We start from the raw sequence: 19,152 nt of genomic DNA on the forward strand, positions 1-19,152 counted from the left end.
AAACTGTCTCCTCATGGCTGTGGTAGGGGGAGGGATTTATCAAAAGCCTGCGGCGACAGTCTTCAACAAAAAAAGCCTTCATGTCTAATCTTTCGACATAAAACAGCAGATTTTGGTGTTTCCTGGTTGTAATAAGCAATTCTGAAGTCGGTTCTGTTTCAAAGAAAGCCATTTTAACGTTTATTTTTTTAACGCGGCCTAGTTTTCTCTTTCCCTCACTCCCTCTGCTTTCTGCCTGCTCCTGCCAGCGCTGAACAAAGATAATTACTCAGGAAGCCATTTGGCCAATCAGCTGTGGCCTTACATCCTGTCAGTGGGAGGGTAGCCAGTCACGGCCCAGCTCTGATCACACAGGCCTGAGCGCTGAGTGTGGAGAGGCGAGCCCTCCCTTGTCTAAAGGCAGAGACTGTCCTCCATGTTTCATAAGTATTGACATTACACTTTTCAGCCATGCATCCACAGAGGTAAGCTTTCTGTTTTATTATCTCCTTGTCTGACTTTTGACTACTTATGTTGCCTGTTAACAACTGTTCATTTTCAGTTTCTGGATCTACAGTTAAAGGCCTGGCAAGGCCTCTCACACAGAAAAAAAACAGGGCAAAGGGGAGGGATAGAAGAGGGGGGGGGGGGTGAGGCCTAAGGAGGAAAAGCAGGCTTTTCTCTATGCTGCTCACTCCTGAGCTTTGGCCTGTGCACGTCACATGATCGCAGAGCAAACTCAGTCAGCCATTACTCATTGCTGAAGTGGCAAACAAACATCTGGCAAAAAGGTGCATTCCCCCTGGAGTTTAGGTGGGGTGGAGGGCAAGGCCCTCTCCTGCCCCATTTCGCCCTGGCTGCAGCAGGGAGAAGGGGCCGGTGGGTGGGGGTGGGGATCCGGGGTGCTGGAGCTCCTTTGTGAGCTGGCTGCCTGGGCCTATTGTCTGCTTTCGTGTCACTGAGCGTGGCAGAGAAAATGGTGGCATATGAAACAGAAAGGACTGCTGGTGCCCGCCGGTGTTATGGAACAAAGACCTATAACGTCATTGGTGTCTACAGCTACCAACCTGTGCATGACAAATGCCTTGCAGATTTTGTAATTCGGTATACTTCGTCATCCCATTCAAACAACAATGTTCATTTCTGTAGTCTATATCTTTTTTTTATCTGATTACCAGTTATTAAATCCAGTTGTTTATTTTTGTTAGTTGCAGTTCGATGAGCAAAGGTCGAGAATCATTAAGAATGAATCGGGCATGTTTGCACACTTCCCTTGCCTGTCATATCTCCCCATCTCTCTGCGGGGAAAAATCTGGAGGATCCACTGGGAGTGCATGTGTGACACTGGCAAGATTCTCAGACATGGCCGCCCTACGCAGACCCTGTTCAGACCTACGCAGACCCTGTTCTTGAGTCAGAACCAGCTGTCTCGTGCGGGACCAGCTTTAGTGTTGAAACGAGGGTTTTTAACATAAAGCCTGTTCGTCCTGTGGCTGTGTTCTAGGACACACAATGAAACAGCCTGCTCTACGTTCTCAGCACACAGCCACACGGGCGGCCCGACATTGTTACATTCTCTCTTAAGCAACTACGTGCTGGGTGTTTGTTGATCCACAGAGATGACTTTGTGCTGATATTATTCCATCATTACCTTGTCTTCATTATATTATAATTCAGTTTCTTTTATTTTACTTCTGCGTGACGTCAGTCTTTCTGTAGATGTGGTTAATAGTAATTTTTTTTTGTTGAATGGACTCCAGTATGTCTAAGAGGGTTTTTCATCTCTGATAAAAGGATTAGGAGAATCACAGTGACCCTAAATGATAAACAAGGGACTAAGTACAAGCGTTTCAAGCCATTGTCTTCAGACAAAGGAAATCAAACGTGAAAAGGCCACAAAACGCAAATTTCTCGTTATCCCCTTTTACTCTTCTTTTGTTAGATTATGCTTATAGAGAGAAACCTAAAGAAAATAAATAGTGGAAAACATAAATAGAAAAAATTAATGCATAAATTTTAACCATATGACTGAAGTAAGGTTAAACGGGATCTTTGTCTCTGATTATAATTATCTGATATCGGTAGATTTTATATAGAATTAGTGCATTTTGGTATGTTCTTATGAAAGAAAGTGGATTATAAACAGGATAGTATGGCAGCAAACAGTCACCCAATCAGATGGCTTTATGTCAGTATCTCAGCCAATTGGAGACATGGAACACAGCCAGAGCAGCAGAAAGAGGGCCTGTTCTGGAAAATTACACAACCATCTTTGATTCACAAGCACAGGTCACCAAATGGAAAATGCATCAGCTTTGTACATTAAGAAAAGGTATGATCATACATTTCTGGTTATTCTGAAGGACAGTTAGTAGAAAGACATTAAGTCTTTCTTCATAAAATCTTTCCAAAATCGAAAGTAATGGTTTTAAATAAGATAGCTTCTGTGCTGCCTGGAACAGCTGGTGTTGCAAGTCATGTTTCTGTCAAGGAAAGCGCTTAAGATTTTTGTGGTTTCAGGGGAATCCACCACATGTGGGGTTGAAGAGGTTTTCAGCGTAACCGACGAAAGAGAAATATTCAAATTATGTTGGAATAATGTAATTTTTTGCATTTTTTATTAGTGCATAAAAGGAGTCCTGTGTGTTTCTGTTTAGGTGTTTAAGCTACTCTCCTCACTCTGTAAAACTGCCTTTTAGGTTATGGTTTGCTCACGTATTTGCCTTTTGCCGCGTCTTTCTTGTTTATGTTTCTAGAGATTGACCTATACTGACAGCCTCTCTCTCGCTCTCCTGTTTACTGTAAAGCTCCTGTGGACGTGCCAGATCAGGCCTAAAGGGAGGGGGGAGGGGACGCTCAGCAGAGCTGTGGGGGAGGGGAAGCAGCAGCCATTCTCATTTCCTGTGAGGAGAGAGAGAGAGAGAGAGAGCGAGACGGGGGAAAAAGAGACCTCAGCACACTCACTCTCTGACCAGTTATCTCCACATTCACAGCCGCCTTTCTCTCCATTTCTTCTCTGCCGACGGGCCCTCCGATTGGATGGCCTTTGTTGACGTTGAGAGCAGTCGTTCGACTCCTTAGAACATTCTAGAAGACTTTGTCCTTTTTCTGGTTTGATTTTTTTTTGTCTGTATATGTGTGTACGTTTGGTGGAGCTGACTGTGGCAGTGTGGCAGTTTTTCGCCTCTGAGCAAGTCCTTTAGCAGCCTGTGGATCGATTCCAGGACCTGTTTTCCTGTTTGCGCTGGTATTTTCATCTAAGATCCGTCTCTACCAAAAGCTGGCAGCCTGGACTTTGTGACCACACCACCAGGCCTTGCCAGTGATGGCACACATATACTCACTATAGGTCAGCAGGGAAAGGCCCCATGGCCTGCCAAGACATTACTTTTTTACTCTCCTCTCAGGCTTTTCCGAATCACATTTTCTGGTAATCACTCCCTACACCAGCAAAATTCCACCTTGTTGGTGGTACTTTTATCTGACAGAACAATTTACACAACATCTGGACTGTTGAGGCCTACTTGTGATCAGGTGAGTTATGGTCCTTGCCATGGATAATGGGTTGTGGCCCTTTTTAATCTCTGTCAGTCCAGGTGACCTTCAACGTTGATCTTTTGTGTACTGGAACTGCATGATAAATGTTGGAGGTGTTTGCTTTAAGCTCTCTTTGCCTAGTACTGCTCTACCACTAAAACAAAGAGAATGTGTTGGCCATGACACATTATTACCTGACACACCCTCTCATTCCAGACTCAACAGGACATGGATTTTTTTTAATGCTGGTTTCTCATCCTGTGGCATGACAGACGCCTTTGTCTGCCATCATGCTAATTCCAGTTTATACCTTTTGGATCTTCGTTGCAAAAGAAAGGCATGGGGAGGATAGGGTTTCAGCTCTGGTTTCGGTTGTCGCGCTAATGGAGTGCGGATAAGAAGTGCTCCATAGCAAGAGCCTTAGGTCTTTATCCTTCCTGTGGTCTAGTTCCTTTACCTATCCTTTACCCATCCCTTTCCAAGGAGACCTTTTCTTTACCTTAGGCCCATCCCCCCCCCTTGGACCTTGGTCTGACCCCCGTGGACTTGCCTGCTCTCAGCTAAATGAGGCCTAAGTTGTAGGACGTGTTCCCCATTGTGGCCGGACGAGATGAGCAAGGGCAGAGTGTTGGAGGAGCAGCGTGTCGGCCATGACACCCACACCCCTCCTTTCCCTGCCCCATTCGCTGAAACCGTGGGCCAGGCATTCTGGCCAGATAATTAGGGTCCTGTCTTTGTCTTTTTTCTTTTTTTTTTTAAGCGAGCCCAAATGCCTTAGGCAAATGAGAATTTGGGGAGCTGCTTAAATGGACTAGGGACTCTGCATTTGCAGGTCAGTCTCACTTTTATTGTCTTAGTACAGTGCTTGGTGCCCCCAGCTACCTCCAAAGGGTCTGGCAGCGGTTGATGGTGTTTGGCATTATCCCATCAGATTTGAGAGGACTCCTTGAAGTATTAGTCAAGTCCTCTCATCGTTTTGTTGTGTAATGGGACTAATGAGTTGAAGTAATCAGCAGAGCTAGCCCAGTTGGCTAGGAGACGCTTAACCCTTTGGTACTGGCCTCGTACAAAAAGGTAATCCTCATGAAAATCCCTGGCCCAGCGGGAACAAGAATGTGTCGCCAGGGAAATGGGTATTTTGCTGTTGTCTGGAGTATCAGCGCTCTGGTGTACAATGTATATGTATGCAAAACCTTAAAAGTGCCCGAGACTAAGAGGACCTTCACACATTGGCATTTGCAAGATGAGCGGAAAAGTTTAAGACGACCATAGACGGCCATTGAGGGCCTGTGCTGGTGTGAGCTGGAATGGTACTCTGTTATACTAAACAACAACAGAGCTCTCGGGATTCAGTTGCATCACCTCAGCTTTCTATCTGAGGATTGAACCTTATGAGACTTGATCTGTCCTTCTCATACTGTTGTTGTCTCTCTGGTGTTCCCTGTCTGATTTACCCCCTTTTTTCTTACACTAGTTTGGCTGAGGAGGAGATTAAGACAGAGTCTGATGTCGGTGAAGGGATGGAGGTATCAATACCACCTAAGGGTAAGTTTGATATTTGTTCGATAAGGCATTTGTATGCCATTTGTTTCTGCTATAACAGAAGAAACCACTTTTAGTTTCTATGGAGGAGCTGTTGAGCAGTGCATAGGAAAAGGTCCTTCTGCAAACGAATAGCCTTGATGATAACGGTTAGAGAGCATAACAGTGAGTGGGTTATGAAAAGGTTGTACAGTCAGGCCTCTAGAGTATACACTTGGTGCCTTTTTGTATCTATGTGTACAATGGCTTTTTCATACAGACTAATTTAAAATTACCTTTATCACTATGCAAAGTCCCTGATCTAGGATCAGCAGAATCAGCACTTGCTGCTCAGAAGCGGAAAGCCCCTAGTCCCCCTCACTCCTCAAATGGACACTCACCATCTGACACATCTCCTAGTGCCATCAAGAAGAAAAAGAAACCTGGATTAGTCACCAACAACAAAGATCAGGTAGATTCCAGCCTAATTCAATATCTCAGATATTTTCTTTCCGGTTTAGATTTTCTCTTCCACAATAAGCATAATAAACAACTAATGAATTGTCATACTGAGTGTTAATAAGATAGTTTGTTTTAATGTGCTCAAGCACAAGCTGTGTAAAATGGTCAGGACACTGGAGTTTGATTGTAGTTTTTCAAACATCTGATCTTGAATATGTGACCAATTCTTGAAGAAATGGAGAACAATTTAACCAAGTACTGTCTTGTGATTTACTTTGGATTGAGCTTTTATAGATGAAAGGTTTAGATCTGGTTTATCATTCAACAAGATCCTAACTCAATTTATTGGCACTATTATGAATGAATTTTATATAATGCTGCATTTGGAGTGTTGTGTTGGTGCACTGTAGCTTTTGTAAATATCATGCAAGATACCAAGTGCAGAACTGAAGACTGAATTTATAAATTTTTTTATAATAAAATTTAATATTTAAAATGATAAATATTCTTAATCAAATGTATAGTTAGCATTATGCTATTTTGGAGTTTTCTAATCCTCGGGAACAACATTGCCATTTTTGAATGCTGTAAGTGGCAGTTTGTATCTGTAATTGGTATCTGTAGCTTTATGACAAAAGCAGTATACCCTCCTCCTGGAGAGAGAGACGTCTGTGCTCCAAGCCCAGATCGGCACATTTAAAGCTAAAATCCAGCGCATCACCCGTTGTTCTCATGGGTTTGAACTTCTTCCACTCGTCTCTCTAGCAGGAGGGTCGTCTGCCCCATGCTTGTGACCCCACTACCTGTACTTGACTGCCTGTGCTCTTGTTGACTTTTGCAGAAGCTTTGCTACTTCTTTCCCCTGTCGTCTTGTGCCGTGTGTTTATTTGACCGCTCCCCCTGTCTCTCTTGCCTGCGTTTCAGTGTGAGCTAAGACATGGTCCCTTTTACTATGCCAAGCAGCCAGCACTCACCACAGACCCTGTTGATGTTGTGCCGCAGGACGGGAGGAACGACTTCTACTGCTGGGTGTGCCACCGCGAGGGGCAGGTGCTCTGCTGTGAGCTCTGCCCACGCGTCTACCACGCCAAGTGCCTCAAACTGGCCGCAGAGCCCGAGGGCGACTGGTTCTGTCCTGAGTGTGAGGTACCCGGTGGGAAAGAGTGAGGCGTAGGGTGTAGGGCGCAGCGTTGCGAGCGTAGGGCACTAGCTAGCGCTAGTGTACGAGTTAATTAGTAATGAAGCGAATGAGAAACGGCTGCATATCTGAAGAGATGTCAGGACTTGCCTTCTCATAGTGCTCTTACAAACCTTCCTTAACCAGCTGTGCTGGTTCCTCATTAGGTTATTTGTGAAGCAAATTACCTATGAGCACAAACTTGCTAAATTAGTGAAGGTTTCAGTTACTTGCAGTGGAAATGCGGATAGGTTCCACAGAGTCTATAGATACGTTACTAATGCATAAGTCATTTCTCCTCTTAACATAGGTAAGGGTTAGATCTGTCGAACCATTCTGCCCAGCGGACGTATTCTTAAATCTTGATCTTGATGTCGTAAAAGGAAAAATTATAGTTACCACTGCATAGGTTTCCTAGCTTAGCTTTGGCAGTAGTCACTGTACTTTAGGTATAAAGGTCCTGTCCTAAAAGCCTCTAACTGTTTTTTTCCAGAAAATAACAGTAGCAGAATGCATTGAGACCCAGAGCAAGGCCATGACCATGCTAAACCTGGAACAGTTGTCTTACCTGCTGAAGTTTGCCCTGCAGAAAATGAAGCAGCCAGGGGTGAGGTTTCACAATCAGAAGTCATCTACACATGATTTACCTTGCGCTATGGTTAATTCTTTATACTTAACATGTATTGCAATTAGCGAGAGCTGATTCTTCATACTGAACATCAATAGGTACAGTTGAAAGATGTTTGTGAACTCTATAGAAACACCTGAATGTTTGCGCGGGGGGCCTAAAATATGATCTGATCTTCTAAAGCACAGAAGTAGATCAGAAGACAAGACAGTGTCAAATGAGCAGAACCAGTTTTCTCTACCTGTACTTCACAACATGTTGCTGTTGCAATATGTAAATATAATGCAGTATAGTCCAGTCAAGATTTTAGAGGGCATTAGGATAAAGTCGCAGAAGCAAGACTGGAAGATTTACAAAGATTCTGATCCGTTTCTAAAGAATCTGTCTATTAGTACTGTGTTGGTGTCATCGTCCTCCAAAAAACCAAGCACAGAGGTCCCCACCATGGCAGAGAAGGGTCTGCAGTTTTCATCAGGCTAGAATAAGATTAACCCTGACCAGGGGTTGCTTGTGATGCCTGTAACATGTTCAAAAGAATATAGACGCATGCAGACTTTGCCTATAACGAAAAAAACATCTCAGTCGTAGCAAGACAAAATGGGGTCAGAACCAGAGAGTTCAAATCCATTGAAAACATGAAAACTGCTTTCAAAATGTTATAATACCATAAACAGACATGAGCAGAAGAAAGCAATGGCAAAGGCAAAAAAACAAAAGGCAAAAAAACAGGTTAGATCAGAATAGATGAGAGTAGATAATAGAATGCTTGGTACACAGGACTTCGCAATAGGGCTGTAGAACTTACAAGTATTTATAGGCAGCAGCTAATGGGCTACAGGTGCATTCAGAAATCAGAGGAGCAAGGTATTCTGGGAATCGGAGTACTCTGGGGGCACTGCTACATGAGGGTACCTATGAGGAAACCACAGCCCTGGGCAAATCAAGATTAACTTTATCATATATGTACACAGCACATAAGACACTGAATATAAACCCTACAGATGACCAAACATGGAACCCTATCCCAGCTGTGAAGCGTGATGGAGGGTTGTGTAAGGAGTATGGAGGTATAGGACCATGTTACCTGCTCCAGCATCTGGCTTGCAGACTTTAGAGAACAATGAATTACAAGCTGTAAGAAGACAGGAAACACAGGAAAGGCTCAAATAGAATAAACTGTATTTTCTCAATGGCCAAATCAAAGTCCAGATTATAGCCTTGTTGAAATTCTGTGGCAGCATCTGTTCTGGCGTGCTGTTCCAGCAAGTCACCCCCAAATTCATCACAGTTTTGTATAGAGGAATATGCCGAAATGCCACCAAAGCAGCTGTAAACGCCTGGTTGGCAGCTTTAAACAGTTTAAACACTAGTTGGTAAATTTAAGACTTCACATACTTTTTCTTTCTTCAGTGAGCCTAACTGCAAAATGGTGTGTGTGTTGTGTGTTACATAAGCCATACATAAGACTTGTTTGGCTTCATTTATTATTATTATTATCATCATTATTATTATTAATGTACTTGCGTGTTATGTCCGATGTGTAGACGGAGCCCTTCCAGAAACCCGTGTCTCTAGAGCAGCACCCAGACTACGCAGAGTATATTTTCCATCCCATGGACCTTTGCACCTTAGAAAAGGTAATTTGTATCTTCTGTGCTGAAAACTATTCTTTCTTTGCTTATACCTATGCAGTGGCCAAAAGGTCTATTTGGAAAGGATTATGTACTGTTCTCTATGTCTGACCACAAACTGATCAGTGCTCTGTCCACAGAATATCAGGAAGATGATATATGGTTGCACAGAGGCCTTTTTGGCAGACGTGAAATGGATCCTGCACAACTGCATCATATACAATGGAGGTCAGTTGTGATGTAATCCTTTGTCATTTGATTTCGTCTTCCATGCAGCTCACTGGCGGCCCCTGGAGGCCAAAGCAGCAGCTCACAACTGAAACACTTGATATACACCCTGACCAGAATGACGTCTTGTCTGCTGAATACTGCGATGGCAATCTACACACACAAAGTGGAACTAGTGTCACAGCTAATTTTATCTTTTGAGGTTTTAACAAAAACGGATCTAATATTTCTCTGGTGACACTGACCCTCTCTATAATGTAATGAAGGATACTTTATTAGACGTGCTTGTTGCTAACTTTTAGAAATGTCTCTTTGTCAGGGAATCATAAACTGACTGCAACAGCAAAGGTTATTGTCAAGATCTGTGAGCATGAAGTAAGTATCATACTTTTGAATGTGGTATGATGACATGTTTAATGAAGCATGCAGGGAACCCCGCTGTACTCAGACACTCTCCAAAGCTTGTTTGTTTTTTCCATCTCCAGATGAATGAAATTGAAGTTTGCCCAGAGTGTTATCTGTCAGCTTGCCAAAAGAGGGACAATTGGTTCTGTGAACCCTGTGTAAGCAGATCTACTTTTCCAGCCTGTTTTGGGACCAATACATTAATCTATGTGCAAGAATGAATGACCTTCGATGAATGAGGTCATTTAAAGTGTCATTTAAAGGATTTTGGCTATTTAATAAATGTATACAGAGGCAGGAATCAAAGAATAGATAATGGTGTCTAATAACACTCTGTGTGTGTGTGTGTGTGTGTGTGTGTGTGTGTGTGTGTGTGTGTGTGTGTGTGTGTGTGTGTGTGTGTGTGTGTGTGTGTGTGTGTGTGTGTGTGCGTGTGTGTGTGCGTGCACACTCTAAGTCCCAGCCCCATCCACTGGTGTGGGCCAAACTGAAAGGTTTTCCGTTCTGGCCTGCTAAAGCCCTGCGGGATAAGGACGGGCAGGTGGACGCACGTTTCTTTGGCCAGCATGACAGGTGAGCTGGCTGCACACCCAACCCACTGCTGTGGCCTCTGCACACAGCTCTGCCCACAGAATCACCCAGTGTTGTGTCTACACACAGATCACCCCCTGTGGTCTCTGCACACAGATCACCCAGTGTTGTGTCTACACACAGATCACCTACTATGGTCTCTTGGCTTCTACATACAGCTCTGCACACAGATCATCTTCTGTGGTTTCTGCACACAGCTTAACAAATTATTGCCAAGCTCATTGTTTTGACTCATTTCTAAACGTTTAAGAAGCGTGTCAGGGCCCAGGACCCTAGATACTTTGAAATGTTTCTTTGGAATCTTAAGTATTAAAGGGAGTGTTCAAAAACAACAGCAACTTAATTGTTTTGCAGTGATCATTGTACTTGACTGTGTTTGTAAAGCCCAGGCCAAACGTAGGAAAGCCTTAGAAACTAGGATTCTGGTTGCAAACTTGATATCAGTCGACTACATGAAATCTTGCTTGTTTTTTTCTTCCAGAGCCTGGGTGCCGATTAATAACTGTTACCTTATGTCGAAGGAGATTCCATTTTCTGTAAAGAAGACAAAAAGTATCTTCAACAGCGCCATGCAAGAGATGGAAGTCTACGTGGAAAACGTCCGCAAGAAATATGGAATTTTCAATTACGCCCCGTTCAGAACGCCCTACACGCCCAACAACCAGTTCCAGATGCTGCTGGACCCCAGTAACCCCCGCAAAGGCACAGTCATGCAGGAGAAGCAGGACAAGGTCAAGTTCAACTTCGACATGACCGCATCCCCCAAAATGCTCCTTGGCAAAAGTATGATGCCAGCAGGGGCGGGACGTAGGATCTCTTTGACGGACATGCCCAGGTCTCCAATGAGCACCAACTCCTCGGTCCATACGGGGTCAGACCTTGAACAGGATGCATCAGAGCGAGGAACGAGAATGCCTTCTAGTCACTACAGTGCAGGAGAAGACTCTATGGATTGCACAGGTACGCAGTGTAATGAACGCTTATGTTCACCTTTCATCAAGGGGACTTGAATGAAGGGGACTTGGGGTGCTTAATGGGATGATGTCCATCTCATCTGTAGCCTATTGCGTGGAATGTTAATGGATACGCTTCCTTTTTATGTCACAGCCTCCCCTGGATCTCTGAAGACCTCGGGCAGCCCCAGGCCCGCTCTTCCAGCTTCTGTTAAACAGGAAAGGACTCAGGCCACTGGCAGCATCCTCAACCTCAATCTTGGTGAGTATTACAAAAACAGTGCTGCCTGTCTCAGCATGTTGTGCATAGCAAAGGTTCGAAATGATGAATTGTTGATAGCAGCGCACCACTTTGAACACAGGGAAATAGATGTTTAACGGGTACAGGGAAAATAATGTTATATCGGTGTCATTACCTGAGGGTGAAATTCTCAAAACCAAACGATTACCAATGAGTAAATATAGGCTTTGTGTGAAATGTCAGAAAAGGGGCAGAAGGATCCTAACAAGAAAACGTAGAAAAGGTAACGCTCCGTAAACGTGCGATCAACGGCACTGGATATGGGATGCATGTGAGTGCTGGATTGAGTCCCAGCGCGGGTTTGCACCCACGGGCTCCGGCCTTGTCGTTGGTGCTTTCACGACCCAGTGTCTTTCTCCAGGGAGCCCAAAGACGCCAAAATGAGCCGAGATATTCATTTATTTAGACTATTCAACACTTCAGAAAGAACTACCAGATTTCAGAAAGTTTGCAAGATGTCACAGCGAGGCTCGCAGGTGCACGATCACTGGAACTATCTGGATGTAACTAATCTGACCTTAGCTACACTGATGGTTATACTAAAAGCTAATTAACATCAGTCGGCTAAACAGAATGAACTTTAATTTAACGAAAGGAAAAGACAAAAGAAAAATAAAGATGACTTTAAAACGGCTAGTGAATGCAAAGTAAAAGAGTTCAGACAAACTACACAAACTGAAAGATGAGACAAATGACTACGGTAAGTATTTTCTAAATATAAATTGTCTTCTTCTCTAGATGCTTTGATTTGAAATTTCTTTGTAGGGTTTGAACAGACTATTTCCCTTCATGAGATGGTACTTATCTGACCTTATCTAACGTTATTCTAACAGAGGTTACAATCTCAAATCTAATGAATATGCAATGAAATGAAAAAAGATAACTAGAACAGAAAGCATATCTTTTTGTACTTTCCCTGCCAAAGAAAACACCTACTTCTGAAAATTCTGTTACCTAATTAGGAACTAATGTAATCACTTGTCATTCTGGATCCTGAGCTGTATATAGATGCAGAGTAACATAGGGCATATGATAATACATAAGCAAACATAAATGCAGGGTAATGTAGAACACATGATAAATCATGGGCACACATCAAGAGAAGAGTACTTAGGACAAATTCAAACCTAAAGCACATGATGTCTAAACTGTCCAGATACACAAAATAACTTGGTAAAAATATCACCCCAGTGTTACAGCTTAGCAAGTTAATTTAATCCCTTACACATGACCTAGGTACCCCATCATGATGTCATCGTGGTGGAGGTGTCATTACCTATATTTAATCATAATGCTGAGATGACACAGTTATCATTTTCCTAAAGAGATGATTGGCCCACAGAAGGGGGAAATAGATGGCATACATCAATCATAGACACAGGTTACATGGTGTTCCAACAGTACAGCACATAGTCTGTGCATTCTTTGTGCATTTAAACATTATTTTAGTGCTGATGGCACAAAGTACTATAGGATGGTTGTGTAGTGGAACTGTGGCTCCAAGACCTAATGATCCTATACTCTTCATCTAGGATAATGGTCCTTCCCTTCTTTAATGTCAAACTTGGTGTCTCTAGACTGGTCTCGTAGACCTGTTTCCTCCAGACTGGGTTAGGCTCCTGTAACGCAGAGGTCTCTAGACTGGTCTCGTGGACCTGTTTCCTCCAGACTGGGTTAGACTCCTGTAACGCAGAGGTCTCTAGACTGGTCTCGTTGACCTGTTTCCTCCTGAATGGGGTAGGGTCCTGTAACGCAGAGGTCTCTAGACTGGTCTCGTAGACCCGTTTCCTCCTGAATGGGGTAGGGTCCTGTAACGCAGAGGTCTCTAGACTGGTCTCGTAGACCCGTTTCCTCCTGAATGGGGTAGGGTCCTGTAACGCAAAGGTCTCTAGACTGGTCTCGTAGACCTGTTCCCTCCAGACTGGGTTAGGCTCCTGTAACGCAGAGGTCTCTAGACTGGTCTCGTAGACCTGTTTGCTCCTGACTGGGTTAGGATCCTGTAACGCAGAGGTCTCTAGACTGGTCTCGTAGACCCGTTTCCTCCTGACTGGGTTAGGGTCCTGTAACGCAGAGGTCTCTAGACTGGTCTCGTAGACCTGTTCCCTCCAGACTGGGTTAGGGTCCTGTCAAGCAGAGGTCTCTAGACTGGTCTCGTAGACCCGTTTCCTCCTGAATGGGGTAGGGTCCTGTAACGCAAAGGTCTCTAGACTGGTCTCGTAGACCTGTTCCCTCCAGACTGGGTTAGGCTCCTGTAACGCAGAGGTCTCTAGACTGGTCTCGTGGACCTGTTTCCTCCAGACTGGGTTAGACTCCTGTAACGCAGAGGTCTCTAGACTGGTCTCGTTGACCTGTTTCCTCCTGAATGGGGTAGGGTCCTGTAACGCAGAGGTCTCTAGACTGGTCTCGTAGACCCGTTTCCTCCTGAATGGGGTAGGGTCCTGTAACACAGAGGTCTCTAGACTGGTCTCGTAGACCCGTTTCCTTCTGAATGGGGTAGGGTCCTGTAACGCAAAGGTCTCTAGACTGGTCTCGTAGACCTGTTCCCTCCAGACTGGGTTAGGCTCCTGTAACGCAGAGGTCTCTAGACTGGTCTCGTAGACCTGTTTGCTCCTGACTGGGTTAGGATCCTGTAACGCAGAGGTCTCTAGACTGGTCTCGTAGACCCGTTTCCTCCTGACTGGGTTAGGGTCCTGTAACGCAGAGGTCTCTAGACTGGTCTCGTAGACCTGTTCCCTCCAGACTGGGTTAGGGTCCTGTCAAGCAGAGGTCTCTAGACTGGTCTCGTAGACCCGTTTCCTCCTGAATGGGGTAGGGTCCTGTAACGCAAAGGTCTCTAGACTGGTCTCGTAGACCTGTTCCCTCCAGACTGGGTTAGGCTCCTGTAACGCAGAGGTCTCTAGACTGGTCTTGTAGACCTGTTTGATCCTGACTGGGTTAGGATCCTGTAACGCAGAGGTCTCTAGACTGGTCTCGTAGACCCGTTTCCTCCTGACTGGGTTAGGGTCCTGTAACGCAGAGGTCTCTAGACTGGTCTCGTAGACCTGTTCCCTCCAGACTGGGTTAGGGTCCTGTCAAGCAGAGGTCTCTAGACTGGTCTCGTAGACCTGTTTCCTCCTGAATGGGTTAGGGTCCTGTAACGCAGAGGTCTCTAGACTGGTCTCGTAGACCTGTTCCCTCCAGACTGGGTTAGGGTCCTGTAACGCAGAGGCCTCTAGACTGGTCTCGTAGACCTGTTTGCTCCTGACTGGGTTAGGATCCTGTAACGCAGAGGGCGCTTTGGTGCAATAGTGTGGCGGATGTATGTGCTGAGAAGAACGAGATTTAATTGGGGCAAATCCATAATCATAGTCATATGAATTAGTCTATGAATTACCAATGCATATGGTACGAGAAGACATAACTACTAGAACACAACAAAACACAGGCTAAATGCAAACAAACCATGTAACAAACTCACAAGCATGAAACACTGATTACCAGTATGATGAAACATATAACACACAGACTCATAAGTACATCATGAAACATGCGCAGAAAACCAAGACTTGGAAACATGGGGCTTCACGCAATGACCAGCAACAGATCATCAAGGGATTCAACTATACACACAAGAACGAGGGACATTCTTACAATTTAATAGGTGTGACAACTGAAATAATAACAAAAGCACATGGAACACAAAAACAAGGATATGACTAACAGGTGGAGGTGGGGCCAGACAGTACCCCTCAACCCCCACACCCCTCCAAATAACAGGAAACAAAAAACACAGACAAACCACAAACAAAGCTAAACAGAACAAAAAGAACACAAAAAACATCACAGGAGAAACCAGAGGAGAAGAGACGGGAGCAACACAACCAGAGAGAACATAACCAACAGACACAGAAGAAACAGGAGAACGGTAACCAGCTGAGGACACAGGAACTGGGGCTGAACATAAACCAGGAGACAGAGCAGGAGAGCCAAACCAAGGAACAGAAAGAGATGCGGGAACAGACAGTGGATCAGAACCAGGACTACAAGACCTAGGAAGACGAAAAGAGCAACTGGAGGGAAGAGGAGTTGGAGAAGGCACATGGTACAGAAACAGAGTGATGGCAACAGGATCACAAAAACAGGATGCTGGGCAGGGCATGTAGCAACATAAGGAGCAGGACTCGAGACCAACACAGGATGAGGAACAACAGAAGGACCTGGAGACACAGGAACAAAACTGGGAACAGGAGAAGATTCAGGAACACAGCAGAGGGAAACACAAGAATTGGGATGACTAGTACAGGGGAGAACAGAGGTAAGAATTTGAAAACCAAGACGGGTGACAAACCTAGGGACAGACAAGGAAACGGGTACGGTGGCAGACACAACAACAGGAACAGGCAAGGAGATGGAGTCAGATACAGAGACAGTAACAGGGTCCAAAACAAAATCAAGAACTGAATTGGGCAAACATGTGATAACAGGCATGGAAGTGGGAAGAAACACAGGGGTCAAATTATTAGTCCTAGTGGGTCCACAAGCTGGTGGCAAAGTCACGGGAGGCCTTGTGGAACTGTGGCGGGTCGCAGCTAACTGAGGCTTTGGGCAGCTACATTGGGACATGGCCATAGGAGCAAGTTGGACGTGCTGTGGGATGTCCTCTGGGGCTGGCCAGGTGGGCTGCACAACGTCCTTTTTGCCAGGCCCGGTGTGCTGCTCTACGTCCTCTGGGGTACAGCGGGTGGCCTCTGGACCTGGCCAGGTGGCCTCTGAAGCACTCTGGCACCTCTTGAGCCTTGGGGACAGCAACTAGGATGGCCTCTTGTGCCTGGGGGACGGCCACAGTAGCCACTGCAGCTGCTCGTTGTAATGTGCCGGCTTCCACACCAGGGCTCCCCAAGTCCACAAACTTCCCCATATTACTGCTGAGAAAGGTCTGACGGACATCGAGGACCTAGCGTGGAAGTATACTCCCCCCAAGACATTCCACTCTATTGGGGACAGGCTTGGAAGCAAATTCCTCGCCAGGAACAGAAGCCAGTGACATGAAGTCTCCTGTGCTGGGATCAGGCACTGGAAGTATTGCTATTCCCACACCAGGAACAGGTACTAGAGGTGTGGCATCTCCTGCTCTGGGAGATGAAACCGGAGTCTCGCTCTCTCGCTGCGTCCTGGTAAGGCTGGTCATTCAGTATACGTCAATGTTGTTTTTGGAGAGATTGCGTGGTAGACGTATTTGCTGAGAAGAGTGATATTTATTAGGGGCAAATCCATAATCGTATGAATGAATGAAACTTATATTTCTATCTTTAAATATATTTTCAATAACCCAAGGTCGCACAGGTACAATCTTTCGCTACCATTCACACACCAGCAAAAAGCAGCAGCCAGGGCACAACGTACTCTCTACCAGGGGGACTGAAGGGAAGCAGGAAGGGAAGAGAGGATCACCATCCCCCACTGGGCATACAGACGCACACATTCATGCACAGACACACAACTGTTTATTGGACACACACAGTCACAAATAAACATGCACTGAGAATTTTCTAAGGACTGCCAATTTACCTAACCTCCATGTCACTAGAAAACAGAGAAACAAGATCAAGAAATTAAATTAGACACACATGAGACCAATTACAAGGGGTGGAGTTACAAATGAATAGGCATGACAACTGAAATAATAACAAAAGCGCATGGAACACGAAAACAAAAACATGTGACAGGTGAGGGCGGGGCCAGGTGTGACTGGTCCAATGTCTATCTTGGAATATGGAGTTATAAGAATCATAGAAAATTTGGGCAGTCTTGGATACAGGCCTGTTCATGAATTCCAAAGGGATAGTCATGGTTCATGGGTCACCCAGAGAAAGGGTGACTAGAGTGAAGATTAAAGGGCTTTCTCCACTACATATGCCATCTGGGTTCATTTTCGCTTGGTGTTGCACTTCCAGAATATGTATTCTGAATTCATTAATGCTTATGTATTGTAAAATGTGAAATAACTAGTGCAGTTTAGGGTTTGTTATGTCTGACATGGACATTCTACTACTAGACCGTGTTAAAGCGGACATGGACCTGAAGGAGCTGAGTGAGAGTGTACAGCAGCTACAGTCGCAACAGCAAGGGGCTCCTACGCTCCTCATCTCACCCAAGAAACCCACCAGGAGTCTCGACAAGACCATTGAGAGCTGCAAGGCCCAGCTAGGTAGGAGCCACAAGTCATGCCTGACTTCCGGATGTTTACAGCCAACCCTTTACCACAGCACACATGAAAAGACAGGAACCTCCACGTGTGCAGGGGGGGCATTTCTACAATTCAGTGAACAAAATTCGCCACGTAATACCACTTGCTCATTCTTGTTCCACTGATGCAAAGGTTGGAACTACACAAAGGGAGTTTGACCTGCCCTCCTCTCGCTCCCACATAATGTCTCCTTGCCAATGTACTATATACTATACATAATATAGTATTGCATTACTGTCTAACAAATCACGCACAATAAACACCTGTCCCACAAACCAGTACATGGTAATGACCATTTAGCTAATAGTGAACAAGCCAGCTAATTAGCTATCACCTTAGATAGCGAGTTAGCATGCATGAATTTTTAGCACAGGTGAATCTTGATATTACAAATAACTCGAAAAACGAAATCCTCCCACATCAAATAGGGTTATGAAGTGGCAATGGTGTTAATTATTCTAGGTGTCGAGTGGTGTTGTGCAGGCCCCTCCCGCATTTTTACCTTTAATTCAAGGAACAAAATTAGCCACATAATACGGTTTGGTCTTCTTTGCTAAGTATGCAACTATAACAAAATTTAGGAGCTCCACTCGCCACCTAGTGTCCAAACACCATCACCACCATTGCCTGAAACAATGTAATGTTAACAAGGCAAATGTAAAGGGGCGGAGAGGAACCATTCAATTGGTTTCTGATTTCTGATCTGAACTATGCAGGCATTGATGAGATCTCGGACGACGTGTACAGGGGCGTCGGGCATAGCGACTCGGACGACTCGGACAAGTCCGACTCCAGCGACAGTGAGTACGCCAGTGAAGAGGAGCACAAGCCAAAGAATGGCAACCATGACAATGGCCTCCATAAGGAGTCCAAAAAGAGGCCGAGACCTCCGTCCTCTCAGCCGCAGGATGGCAAGGGCCCTTCTCAGACCACCGCAGAGAAGGCCGGCTCTGAGCCACCTGCGAAAAAGAAGCCCATCAGCGTTGTGGAGAAGGAGTCTCCGGAGAAGGCGAAGACAAGCCCACAGCAGCATGCCCAGAGAGAGAGGTCTTCTGCTGGGCAGGAAGTCAAGGCTGCTGGGGACCTGGAAGGAGATTCAGACTCAGACAGAGAACTGGTGATTGATCTCGGCGACGAGCATGGAGGACGTGAGAGGAAGAAACCAAAAAGAGAAGCACCTGCAGCTCCCAGCTCTGCGGCCAAAGAACCAGCAGCCATCAAATCCGAAGGTAGCCATTTCATCTTTCTTCTAGACTGTACGTGTGTGTGTGTGTGCATTTGGGTGTAATGTTCTTTGGTGGGTCATAAATCAGCTGTGTTCAACTTCCTGTCTTCTTCTCTGCTGTCTCTTTAGGAAAAGCTGCCAGTGTGTCTGTCTCTCCAGCACCATCTTCCTCCTCATCCAATCCCAGCACAAGGGACTCCGCTCAGTCAGCCGCCAAGCCACCAAACGTCAACCCCACCCAGCCCTCCACCTCCACCACCACCACCTCCACTGCTGCCCTCCCAGGTA

General features: G+C 45.3%; 1 protein-coding gene across 5 annotated transcripts in view; it reads left to right on the forward strand.

Annotated features, from left to right (window-relative positions):
- Positions 1-311: 311 nt before the first annotated feature.
- The window catches only part of prkcbp1l (protein kinase C binding protein 1, like), a 21,991-nt gene continuing 3,150 nt past the window's right edge, over positions 312-19,152 (forward strand). The window contains exons 1-15 of one of the 5 annotated variants that reach the window (XM_076983578.1): positions 312-464; positions 4,991-5,061; positions 5,352-5,509; positions 6,424-6,645; positions 7,170-7,283; positions 8,849-8,941; positions 9,076-9,163; positions 9,483-9,538; positions 9,649-9,726; positions 10,026-10,141; positions 10,641-11,119; positions 11,267-11,374; positions 17,448-17,600; positions 18,356-18,868; positions 18,994-19,152. The exon at positions 18,994-19,152 is cut by the window's right edge and continues 375 nt beyond it. In XM_076983578.1, coding sequence (XP_076839693.1) covers positions 451-464; positions 4,991-5,061; positions 5,352-5,509; positions 6,424-6,645; positions 7,170-7,283; positions 8,849-8,941; positions 9,076-9,163; positions 9,483-9,538; positions 9,649-9,726; positions 10,026-10,141; positions 10,641-11,119; positions 11,267-11,374; positions 17,448-17,600; positions 18,356-18,868; positions 18,994-19,152 — 2,422 coding nt within the window. In that variant the 5' untranslated portion in view covers positions 312-450. Of the gene's footprint in view, positions 465-2,230; positions 2,312-2,907; positions 3,514-4,990; positions 5,062-5,351; positions 5,510-6,423; positions 6,646-7,169; positions 7,284-8,848; positions 8,942-9,075; positions 9,164-9,482; positions 9,539-9,648; positions 9,727-10,025; positions 10,142-10,640; positions 11,120-11,266; positions 11,375-17,447; positions 17,601-18,355; positions 18,869-18,993 lie in introns of those variants that run through there. The other 4 variants (XM_076983581.1, XM_076983577.1, XM_076983579.1 and 1 more) reach the window with 4 other exon arrangements.

The sequence above is a fragment of the Brachyhypopomus gauderio genome, chromosome 21 (assembly GCF_052324685.1).
Source record: "Brachyhypopomus gauderio isolate BG-103 chromosome 21, BGAUD_0.2, whole genome shotgun sequence".
Lineage (NCBI taxonomy): Eukaryota > Metazoa > Chordata > Actinopteri > Gymnotiformes > Hypopomidae > Brachyhypopomus > Brachyhypopomus gauderio.